The sequence below is a fragment of the Mirounga leonina genome, unplaced genomic scaffold, assembly GCF_011800145.1.
Source record: "Mirounga leonina isolate KUSES-001 unplaced genomic scaffold, KU_Mleo_1.0 Mir_357, whole genome shotgun sequence".
NCBI classification, from domain to species: Eukaryota; Metazoa; Chordata; class Mammalia; order Carnivora; family Phocidae; genus Mirounga; species Mirounga leonina.
This window is the reverse complement of record NW_023270702.1, coordinates 10,814,030-10,826,259: the sequence shown is the minus strand read 5'-3', so window position 1 is coordinate 10,826,259 and position 12,230 is coordinate 10,814,030. Positions and strand designations below refer to the sequence as shown.

The following is a 12,230-nucleotide window of genomic DNA, read 5'->3' as shown; positions in this document are numbered from 1 at the left end:
AACGACTGAGCCACCCAAGCGCCCCTAAAATTTATTTTTTAAAGCTCAAGAAACACTAAGAATTAAGCAACTTTCTAAACCATTTATCAACAAGGGATAATCAGTAATACAGTAAGAGAACAAGAAATTTTTATACTGATTTTTTAAGGCCTTGCACTCCTTTCAATTTAAAGTAAAATACCAAGTAGATTTCTATAGATTAACATGGATTAAAACTTTTAGGTAAAATTGTGAATGTAAAATACCTTCTTCATCTTCCCACTCTAGATCTAGGGATGTGCTGTCATCATTTCCACTTGTTGATTTAGTTTTGGTCATTAAATCACAACTGCTTTCTGTATTTGGTGTCAAAACTGTCGCATCTGATGAGAGTCCTAGAATATACACCAAATATAATGTGATCATATGTACTCTTTTACCACAACCATTTATTTTGTAATATTATCTTTCTCCAAATATTATTATTCCTTTCAACATCATACAAAACAATTATTGAAATCAACACATTGGTAAGTTTTTGTTAGGAACAACATACGGCTTTTTTCCTTTTCCTTTCCTTTTTTTTTTTTTTGCCATGCAGCATGATAAACATGTAAATTTAAATGAATTATAAACTTTTCCAATACAATGAATTCTAGGTAATACTCAATTACAAAGAGGGACAAAAAATAAGTGAAAAAATAAAAATGAAAGCAGTCTGTTTTCAAAAGGAACCACTACTATGCTTCCATTATTGGAAGGACAGGAGTTCTGACTATTGAAACTTAGAGAAAAACACTTTAATCTTATAAATCAATTTGTAATAAGTAAAATAAGTAAACTTTTGTACTACTTCTTCCCACCTTCCCTTTTCCTGGGAGGGGGAGAGGTAACACCACAGTAGAAATGGAAAAACGAGTGCTTGACTCTCCTTCCAGATCTATAGTAATAGCCTGAGATTTTTCTTTGCTCCAACTCCTTTTTTTTTTTTTTTTTTTAATTTACTGATTTGTCAGAGAGAGAGAGAGAGAGCACAAGCAGGGGAGAAGCAGGCAGAGGGAGAATCAGGCTCCCCACCAAGTAGGGAGCCTGATGCAGGACTCGATACCAGGACCCTCAGATCATGACCTCAGCAGAAGGCAGAAGCTTAATGGACTGAGTTATCCAGGCACCTTGCTCCAACTCCTTTTTAAAAGGAAAGATAAGAGGTGATTGGGTGGCTCAGTCGGTTGTGCGTCCAACTCTTAATCTCAGCTCAGGTCTTGATCTTGGGTCATGAATTTAGACCCCACATTGTGCTCCACGCTGGGTGTGGGGCCTACTTAAAAAAATAAAATATGGGGCGCCTGGGTGGCTCAGTTGGTTAAGTGTCTGCCTTCAGCTCAGGTCATGATCCCAGGGTCCTGGGATTGAGCCCCACATCGGGCTCCCTGCTCGGCAGGAAGCCTGCTTCTCCCTCTCCTGCTCCCCCTGCTTGTGTTCCCTCTCTCGCTGTCTCTCTCTCTGTCAAATAAATAAATAAAATCTTTAAAAAATAAATAAATAAAATAAAAAATAAAAAGGAAAGATAAAATTGTGTAATTAAGGACTAGTTAACTGACCTATCTAGAAAATATAAATTTAAAGGGCAGAAAGTTCTATAGAAACAAAGCCAGGATCTCCAATTATCTGTTTACTGTGGCATAAAGTAAAAAAGTATGTATATCTTTTAAAAGACTTACTACTACTTCGAAAAACTTCATACTGTGACTTTATATTTCTCAAACAAGATTCAAAGTCATCTTCTGGTCCTGAACTGTAATTAAAGTAAAAGAAATATATTCATAATAGATGCAACATAATGCATGCTTAAGTTAATTTATGGCATTTTAGTTTGACGGTCTATCCCACACAAATTTATAATTACTATACAATTAGAGTAACCTAATGAAAATAGGTCTTAATTTTCTTAATGCTAGCAATAAACTGAAAATGATAAGATTTTGGTTAATATTGAAGTCAAAGCTTAGTAATAAGTCCATTTTCATAATTTACAATAATGAGTCATGAAAAAGGTACTTTGAATGAGTGGAAAATATGATTCTGGAATGTGTCTTCTAAAAAATGATCACACATAAACTTTATTATAAGAAAAAGAGATGTGTTAAGGAAAACACAAACAAGCAAGGCAAGACATAAGCAATTTATCCAAAAGCATTCAGTGTGTTACTGCATCATTTTGTTTCTTTTTTTTTTCTTTTGCATCATTTCTATATGGAAGATATGACCACTCTTAAAAATGCAATGAAATCAATTCAAATAAATAATGATCACTTTCCAATGTAAAGAAAGCAAATGTTCTCAGTATTCTTAAAAGATAGTGTCTATCTTCTTTAGGGAACACACATACATAATATGTATACAAATACCCAGAGCTGAGCTGTGCTCTTTGGAAATTACATTTTCTACCACTAAGGGAAGTAGTATGTTTCACTATTTACCTCTGATATTCTCCATTGTTTGAAGGATGGTATCGCTGCACAACTCTCTGCCTTTCTTGCTTTGGAAACATAATGCAATACAAAATCACTCTGTTGTAAAATTATACTTTAAAAAATCATTCATACAACACCCAAAGATATTTTTTCTAGTTCCTAAAAAAAAAAAAAAACAACTTTAAAAGTTATTCTATTGAAGTCTTTTTCCTTAAATGTATCACTGTTCATTTCTATATCCTCTTATTTATGGTTGGAATTTCTCTCAATCTTTCAGTGTATAATCCTTGAGGGGTCAGAATATTCAGTGTTATTAAATACAAATTTTAAAACATACATACATTGGTGTACTGAACATTCTTATTACACCTAAGAACTTCTAATAACTGGAAGGATGAAGGGTAAGAAAAAAATAGTTAAAACAGTAGATGAAGTTCTATTCTGGCTGAAATAAGTAGCAATTGAACAAATGATCTAGAAGACCTGGCTGAGCTGACTCAGAAATAATAAAAACAAAGGATTTAAAAGACCTGTCAGAGAGTTAAGGCTCTGACAGTTATTAGCTTTGTGTCCATGGCATGTCCTTTACTTCCTGTTTTTTTCATCTGTAAATTATAGATGGCTATAATCCTGCCCTAGCAAACTCATAGGGCTGTTGTGAAAATGAGATGAACTTGCGTGTATCCGTGTATCTTCGTGTCCCAGTGTGTGTTGTACACACTGCTATGTGTTCCTGTATCAGTATTTAGTCAGGGAAGAAAAAACTCCGAGAACTCTGGAAAAACTCAGAGAACCCAAATAGATGCTGCATATGGAATGCTTTTGTCTTTAAAAGGTGAGCAGTAGAGAATTTATTATAGTAAAAAGAGTTATGTAAATTATAGCCAGAAAAATATTTTCATTTCTTTAGTAGAAGATGAGTTAATTTTTAAACTTTCCACTAGTTAGAACTTATGAAAAAACAAAAACAAAACCTCCCCACTCTCCCATATAATCTAATTAGTCTGCTGAAACAGATTAATCAAAATGACAGGGGAGCAGGGGGAGAAAGAGAGAAAAAGGACACAGGTCACATATAAACTCATAGCAATATGACACATGATTTTTCAGTTTCCCTAAGTTACAGTAATTATGTGACATGATCTTTGTACTACTTCAGTTAATATTACAGTAGAGAGTTCACGTAGGCAAAATATGGAGGAAGATACTAAGTAGGATAACTGGCTAAGCACTGCTGTGCTTGAATGCTGGCTCTACCATTTATTAACTGTAGGATTTTATTAAGCAAGTTATTTAACATTTCTGTCCCTTGGCTTCCTCATCTATAAAATGAAGATTGAAAACGCTACCTATCTCCAAGGATTGTTGCGAGGATTAAACAAAGTAAAACATGTAAACTAATTAAAACAGTAATACCATAAATGCCTGTTATTAATAGCGGTCTGCCTTTATAGTAATGCCATATTAGCATATAGCGTGGTGAGATAGAATAAATCTGTTGCCTTCTCTGATAATATGCCAAAGATTTCTCAAGATTCAAACTCTAAATCTCCCAAAGACAAGAATAAAGATGAGAAATTTACAATATTTAAAAATGAGGCAAATTGCCCAGCTTACCAGATTCAAAGAAGTATAAGAAATTCCAGCAGTTCAAGGAATTGTTTAAAAAAATACTCACAAAAATAAACTAAAAAATGCCACAGAAATTATATTTAAAGATTAGTTTTGTAATGTTTCCACCTAAGAGTATATTTCTTTTTCCAAAAGAATACTGGATTTTGGAAAACTACATTTCATCTTTGGGATAAACAAGAATGAGCTTCTGCTAATTTAAAGCTAAACAACATTCAATATCAAGCATATACTTTGATGTTCTTTCTAGTTGTTAAAGACAAGCTAATTTGCCTTTAAAATTCTTAAGAATATATACATAAATACATTCGTTGTTAAATAAGAAGCCCTTGATTCTAGGGTGGGGAAAGAGTCTCAACTAAGATTTGTCAGAGAAAATCAGGAGAAAAGCAGCCCTAATATATGTTGGGGTCTTTTCCCCTCACCTCCAAGAGCTTTCGCTGCTTTGCTGCCCTGGCTGCTTCACGCTGTGCAGCGTATAAAGCTTCTTCTTCTAGTCTTAACTTCTCTTCTTGTAAGGCTAACTGTATATGAACAAAACAATAAGGATTAACAAAAATCAGAACCTGTCTAACTGCTCTAAAAATAAAATGTTTGTAAAATTAAAAATAAATTATTAAAAAATAAATGATCTCTACAAAGCATAGTAGAATTGAAATTTTTGTGATTTCTCATTTCAATTTCTCCTTTTATAAAATAATTCAAATGATATCAAACATATTATAGAACTCTTTAGAAGTTGAATTATGAAGTAGTAGCATTTAATTTGCAGAAATACAAAGCTGTTTCTTCCTTTAGAATATGCAGTGATCTTCATTCTCAACAATTGTTCCAATGCCTATCACCCTGACTAGTTTAATGGTTTTGGCTTTCTTAGTCCAAGGTCTTTAAACTAAGGCCAATCATATCACCATCTATCAAAGTGAAGTAAGCTTTCACAAAGTTCATGTCTCATTGATGCACATGTGTCCTGAATTTTGCTATCAAGCTATTCAAAAATTACTTTCAAATTTAAGTTCTTGCCATTCATAATAGCATACAAACTGCTTTAGTGATAATCTATTGCATGTCAAACTTAAAAATAAAATTTCAATTTTTTTTCTTTAGCCTAATATTAGCATCTATTGCATAGCTTAAATTAATGCTGTTGAAATCACTAATTGGTACTTAAAAGACTATTCTTCAATCTATAATAGAATATGACTAATTCCATTTAGTGAATAGCAAAACTATAATTATAGGCCATTCCCATAAACACATTAAAGTAAATAAAACATTTATGATTATAGTTTATGGTTCACTTACTAAGAATAAACAAGTCCAAAACAAACAAAAAGACTTAAGAAACATTTATTGTGAAACAGACTTTTTAAAAGTTGGTTTTAAAAACAAAAATACATGTATCTTGCCAGAGTCTCTATTTGTGAATTAAGAAATTAGTTTTTAGAAGAATGTATTATCTTCATTTTTGGCAGCATATGATTTCTGATAAATTAAAATGAAATAATACAAACTATAATAGACCAGAATTTTTTTTACTTTTAAATAATCTTCATCTGTATAATATCTAAATATAGATCTAGTGACTATTCATATGCACCATATTAGTTAATCTCAACTTTCTCTATAGTATGAACAGAGGTCTTATGATAACATATACTTAAGCAACATAAAGACTATTTACCTCTTTTTGAATTTTCATATCAAGATCTTTCTGTTTTTCAGCAATAGAATCATAATGCCTCTCTCTTAGGTTGACAATTTCTTCCTCAGTAAGAGGCCTACAGAGAAAAATGAGGGAGAAAAAAGAAAGAAAAGAAAAAATATTTTTGATGAGTACAAGTCAAAATAAAACACTCATCAACCACAGAAATACTAAAATTGTACTGTCAAAGTATTAAAGCAATTTGATGCTATAATTTCAATGGTTATGAATAAAAAGGCATATATTTTAACACTTGCTATAATCTGGTATATACGCTGAATAGGATGATATATATCATCAGAGTGTTTTTTAGCACTACAACCACTTTTAAGAAATGTGGACTCCATTTACCTTCACTTTGGCTCTGCTTCAGCCTTCTGACCATATCCCAAAATGTTGACCATAAAGTATAAACTTCAGTACGCTATGCTCTGATAGTCCTCTTACCATTCTGGAACTCTTAACTCACATACCCACTACCCTCCTATTTATCCTGCTCAATCACTCTGGCTACTCCAGGCTCTTGATCTCTTCCCTTTCTTCCCTTTTCTCCTGTCTACCTATCCTAATTACCTTGCCAACCTTCACATACAACCAATATGGACACCATGGCAAATCTGAAGTACTTTCTTACCAACATACTCACCTTCTTGCACTCCTATCATGACACCTTATTCACCCAGCTTACTTTCTGACATGGATCAATTCCATGATTAGCCCTTTCTCCTGAGAGCTGCTAGAGAAAATCTAACATTAGCAATAACCCTTTTCTTAGGCATGGTCAACTCCCTCTCACATCTTAACTACTTCAAATCTTCAAGTACTCTTTAAGTTCCTCATTCAAACTCTTTTCTCTTAGAAGTCAATTCCACCCCACTCTGAGACATGGGAAGCACCAACCAGCAACTCCTTCAACTTCTTTCCACTCCTCCTCTTACTTGAGTCTATCTTCTCTATTCTTCCCTCCATCCTCTGAAGAGGTGGCATTCCTTAACTTGTTCAAGGTCATGTGCTACACTTATACTCTTGATTCATTCACCACTGATGCCACCCTTGCTCCCCTACTCCAGGGAATTCTCTGGGACATTGCTCTATCAATTAGCACCTCTCTTTCATCTTAGCCTACTTTTTATTTTATTTTATTTTTTTTAAGATTTTATTTATTTATTTGAGAGAGAGACAATGAGAGAGAGCACATGAGAGAGGGGAGGGTCAGAGGGAGAAGCAGAGTCCCTGCCGAGCAGAGAGCCCAATGCGGGACTCGATCCCAGGACTCCAGGATCATGACCTGAGCCGAAGGCAGTCGCTTAACCAACTGAGCCACCCAGGCGCCCCTCATCTTAGCCTACTTTTAAAAATCTGTCTTCACCTCTCTTCCATGTGAAGGGAGGAGGGAAGAAAGAAAAAAAGGAGAAAAAAAGGAAAAACCTTCATGTGATCTATATTTATCTTTAGCCACTCCCTCTCTCCTTCCCATTTCCGCTAAAATTCGTGACACTAAATGTACACTGATAGTGCATCTAGCACTTACTGTGTCAGGCTCTCTTCCATGTACTTTACATATATTAACTAATTTTAATCCTCACACCAACACTATCAGGTAGATAAAGAGATAATACACATAAGGGAAATGAGATGAAGACAGATTATGTCCAAATAAATCAAATAATATGTGATAAAGCTAGGATCTGAATCCAAGTAGTCTAGCTCCTTGCTCTTAACTACTGTGTTTATCTTACCTTCTCTGTCCTTACCTCCCATTCTCTCATTACCTCATAGCAATCTATCTTTGCTTTCATCCCTAATAACTCTAGCAAAGGTGGCTTCTATGTTGCCAAATATAGTAGACACTTTTGAGTCTTTATCTTCTCACTTCAGTTTGATGAAACGGTGTTGGCTGTTCTCTCCATTCCATCTGTCTGCCAGTCTGTTTTCTGTCTTCCCTTGGCTTTCTATGCTCTCTTACTTCTTTTTGTTCACTGAATCTTGGTTGTCTTCAGAATCCTCTTACAGTATTTGCCTATTCAATCCTTAGACCACTGTTCTCTCTCCATACTCCAAGCACCCCACTTCCTTCTGTTCCCAATCTCAGGTAGGTGATCTTGACAATTAAAATGGTTTTAACCACCAGTATAAGGTAATGTCTCCTACTTCTCTTCCTCTAGCCCTAACTTCTACCTAGGGCTTTTTTTTAAAAGGTTTTTTTTTTTTTTTAGGTATAACTTAAATAAAATAAAATAGAAATTTTAAGTGTTCAGTTCATTAAGTTTTGACAATTGTATACACTTGTGTAACTGCCACACAAAGCAAAATACAAACATATCCATCCCTCCACAAAAATCCTCTTGTGCCTCTTTTCAGTCAACCCACTTTGTTCATGCAATTTCTTCTGTCTGAAATGCTCTCCTCCTCTGGATAGTTATCACTAGCCAACACTTCCAGGATCAACTTAAGTGTCATCCTCTTAAAGAAGTCTACCTGGACACACCTCTTCTCACACATTTTGGGCAAATGGTCTCTCCTTTAGGTTTTCCATGCATATTTTATAACTGCTATTTAATCTCTTTTTCCATGTTATGTCGAAATTAGTCATTTACACAAACTACCCCTCAGACCAGGATATTCTTTCTTCTAATATAGAGAAACATGTTTGATTTTTTAATTCCAGTGCCTAGCACAGTGCCACATAGTTGCCTAATAAATGTTTGCTAAACTAAAAAAGGTAAAGAATATGCATTAAAAATATGAAAGTGTATGAAAATATTCTCTTGATATTAAGAACTCTCAAGTTAAAGACAGATGGTTCTTCTTCAAGTAGCTCATACAATTTCAAAAGAATCTAAAAAGGCTGCTTAAATAAATTAGAGTATCAAGGTTCTAGTTAACCTGTTAGTAAAACAAGTTTTAGAATGTCATGAGGAAGGAAAAGGGGGATATTTTAAAAATTCAAGGAAGTGTATTTATTGATATTAAATAGTTTTTTAAAAACTATAAATTCATGATTTAGGTTCAATAGGAGAGCACTAGGTACTATTGTACATTAAATTCCTTAATGTTCAAAACAATACTTTGAGATGTTATTATTTGCCTCAAACTTCTAGAAAGAGAAAACTAAGGTCCTGAAATGTAAACTATTCAATGCCTCAAAGCAAGCAAAGGACAGAACCTTGATTCTTAGAGAGCTTTTCATGGTTCACACAGACATTGTTTAAAAAAAAAAAAAGCCTTACCTATGACTGCTTCCTGGGCTTTCCCCCTGTACAAAAATTAAACAATTAAAGAAACTTCACTAGCTGAATTCTATGCAAGGAAAGTCAATAAAATTTTTATTTAATCAAAATATTTTCTGCTTATCTATTTTTATCATAGTAAACAAATTTTATTATTAAAGTGTCTTAAACAAAAAGCTTTAAAATTTTACAACTTCTCAAAAGTAAAATTTATTATCTAGCTTAATTATATATAAACTAATTATTGGACATTTCTTAATTTATTTTAACAAATATATATTCTACAGCAAATGAACTTCTGGGTCAGGATGGTACTAGACAACATATCTTCTATGCCCTCATCATTTACAGTTGATCCTCATTATTTATAGATTCCATAATTGTAAATTCACCTATGTAACATCAAAACTAATAATTCCTGTGCTTTTGTAATCATGAACAGACTTCCACAGAACAGCAAAAACTTTGAGTTACCCAAAATGCATATTCCCAATGGCGGTAGAACATGGTGATGCTCTGCCTTCTTGTTTCAGTTCTCATAGTGTCCTCTTTACAGTCTATTGAGTACCAGGTTTTTTTGCATGTTTGTGCTTTTTTGTTGGTGATTTCACTGTTTAAAATGACTCCTGGGGGGCACCTGGGTGGCTCAGCTGGTTAAGCGACTGCCTTCGGCTCAGGTCATGATCCTGGAGTCCCGGGATCGAGTCCCACATCGGGCTCCCTGCTTAGCAGGGAGTCTGCTTCTCCCTCTGACTCTCCCCCCTCTTGTGCTCTCTCTCTCATTCTCTCTCTCTCAAATAAATAAAATCTAAAAAAAAAAAAAAATGACTCCTGGGCTGCCTGGGTGGCTCAGCCAGTTGGGTGACTGCCTTCGGCTTGGGTCATGGTCCCAGGGTCCTGGGATCGAGCCTCCTGGGATCATCAGGCTCCTTGCTCAGCAGGGAGCCTGCTTCTTCCTCTCCCTCTGCCTGCCTCTCCCCCTGCTTGTGCTCTCTCTGTGTGTCAAATAAGTAAATTAAAAAAAAAAATCTTAAAAAAAAAATTTTTTTTTTAAAGATTTATTTATTTATTTGAGAGAGAGACAATGAGAGAGAGCACATGGGGGGGGGGGTCAGAGGGAGAAGCAGACTCCCTGCCGACCAGGGAGCCCGATGCGGGACTTGATCCTGGGACTCCAGGATCATGACCTGAGCCAAAGGCAGTTGCTTAACCAACTGAGCCACCCAGGCGCCCCTAAAAAAATTTTTAAAAAATAAAATGACTCCCATGTGTGGTGTTGAAGTGCTGTCTAATGTTCCTAGTCCTAAGGAGGCTGGAGCAAGCCTTAGGGAGAAAATGTGTGTGTTGGACAGGCTTCAGTTCAGGCATGACTTATAGTGCTGTTCAAAGTTAATGAATCAATAATATGTATTAAAATTAGTTGTCAAACAGACACCTAAAACAAGGTAATTTACTGATTGGTTGATGAAAATGTTGTGACTAGAAGCTTACAGGAATCTAATTCTCTATTCCCCCTGAGAGTAATGGTCCAGTTGGTATTCACTAATTCAGCATTTATGGCAACTTTATAGAACATAACTACCACAAATAATGAGAATCAACTGTTTTTGTTTTTTTTTCACACAGTTATGAAATTACCTATATATATTTTTTCTCCAAAGTATACCATAACTACTTTATTTATTATTTTTTTAAGATTTTATTTATTTATTTGAGAGAGAGAGAATGAGAGACAGAGAGCATGAGAGGGAAGAGGGCGGGGGGGGGGGGAAGCAGACCCCCTGCTGAGCAGGGAGCCCGATGTGGGACTCGATCCCGGGACTCCAGGATCATGACCTGAGCCGAAGGCAGTCGCTTAACCAACTGAGCCACCCAGGCGCCCCACCATAACTACTTTAAAGACTGATTTGGATTTACGTATCTTTCTTAGACACTTAAGCTATTCATGTGTGACAGTTAAAATATATGGCCAAGTAACAGCAGGAATAAAACTCAGAATGATAGGAAATAGCACTAAAAAACAAGATGATGTTCAACTAAACCAAACACAAAATATGATACGAAAGAGGAAAAGACTGGTTAGTAAAAACAAAAGCAAACAAAAAACTCAACCCAACAAAAAACACCTTAGGAAAATACATGGAACCATATTCTTTTAAAAAGCAGTAGTGATGCTGGGATGAACCATAATAAAGATTGAAAGAACTCTTATATTTAGCACTTCTACAGTTTAGAAACTTTAAAAATATTACACTGGGGCGCCTGGGTGGCTAAGTCATTGGTCATCTGCCTTAGGCTCGGGTCAGGGTCCTGGGGTCCTGGGATAGAGCCCTGCGTGGGGCTCCCTGCTTGGCAGGAAGCCTGCTTCTCCCTCTCCCATTCCCCCTGCTTGTGTTCCCTCTCTCGCTGTGTCTCTCTCTGTCAAATAAATAAATAAAATCTTTAAAAAAATTGTATTGTTTGCTTACACTTGTTTTAAAAAATATATGGAATTAAAGTGACCTTTGAAATGGGAAAGAAATTAGGTTCTAGGAAACATTAAAATATTTGGCAGAAATTTTACTGGGAAACAAAAGGCTAAGCTAGTTTCTCAAACGTGTTCTATCAGATTATAATAAATATGTATTATTGTTTTAAAAAAGGATTTATACCCAAATTAATTTGGGGAATGTTAAGTTCAATAGGTTTAAATAATTTTCTTAACAGTTCCTTAAGTTTCTTTAATAGTTCTTCTTAGAAGCTTTAATGTGCTAATTTACATTCTGAGACTAGTATTCTGTACACACTGTGGGAAATGTTGGGCTAAAGAATAATTTAAATTTGTTTGATACATTTTCCTCTTTCCTTAGGAAATCAAAAAGTTACAAAAGGTCAGAGCTTGCAGTGTTGTTCCAGTAGAACTCATTTTAGAGTTGTATGAAGTAGGCCTAAGGGGGGCTAAGTAACTTGTACAAACTCATATAATTAGTTTAGTGAAGTTGAAACTTAGCTCACAGACTAAAACTCTTCTAACTACAACCAGTGGATTAGAAATATGCATTTCACTAATTCTAAACTGTATTTTTTTCCCTATTTTCATATATCTGTACTTGGAATGCATCTTATATTTAAGTTTTAGATGAGATGAAATGCAAAAAATCAACAAAAAGAATAACTGTTAAAAAAGATAATGGCTAATGTCAGATAAAGTCATTGTAGAATGGACACGTA

General features: G+C 34.9%; 1 protein-coding gene across 1 annotated transcript in view; it reads right to left on the bottom strand.

Moving 5' to 3' along the window:
- The window catches only part of AP1AR (adaptor related protein complex 1 associated regulatory protein), a 38,449-nt gene that overhangs the window by 3,248 nt on the left and 22,971 nt on the right, over window positions 1-12,230 (bottom strand). Inside the window, exons 4-9 of the mRNA XM_035030289.1 lie at window positions 9,021-9,046; window positions 5,770-5,866; window positions 4,511-4,609; window positions 2,460-2,518; window positions 1,701-1,774; window positions 246-374 (exon numbers count right to left, since the gene is read on the bottom strand). Coding sequence (XP_034886180.1) covers window positions 246-374; window positions 1,701-1,774; window positions 2,460-2,518; window positions 4,511-4,609; window positions 5,770-5,866; window positions 9,021-9,046 — 484 coding nt within the window. The remainder of the gene's footprint in view (window positions 1-245; window positions 375-1,700; window positions 1,775-2,459; window positions 2,519-4,510; window positions 4,610-5,769; window positions 5,867-9,020; window positions 9,047-12,230) is intronic.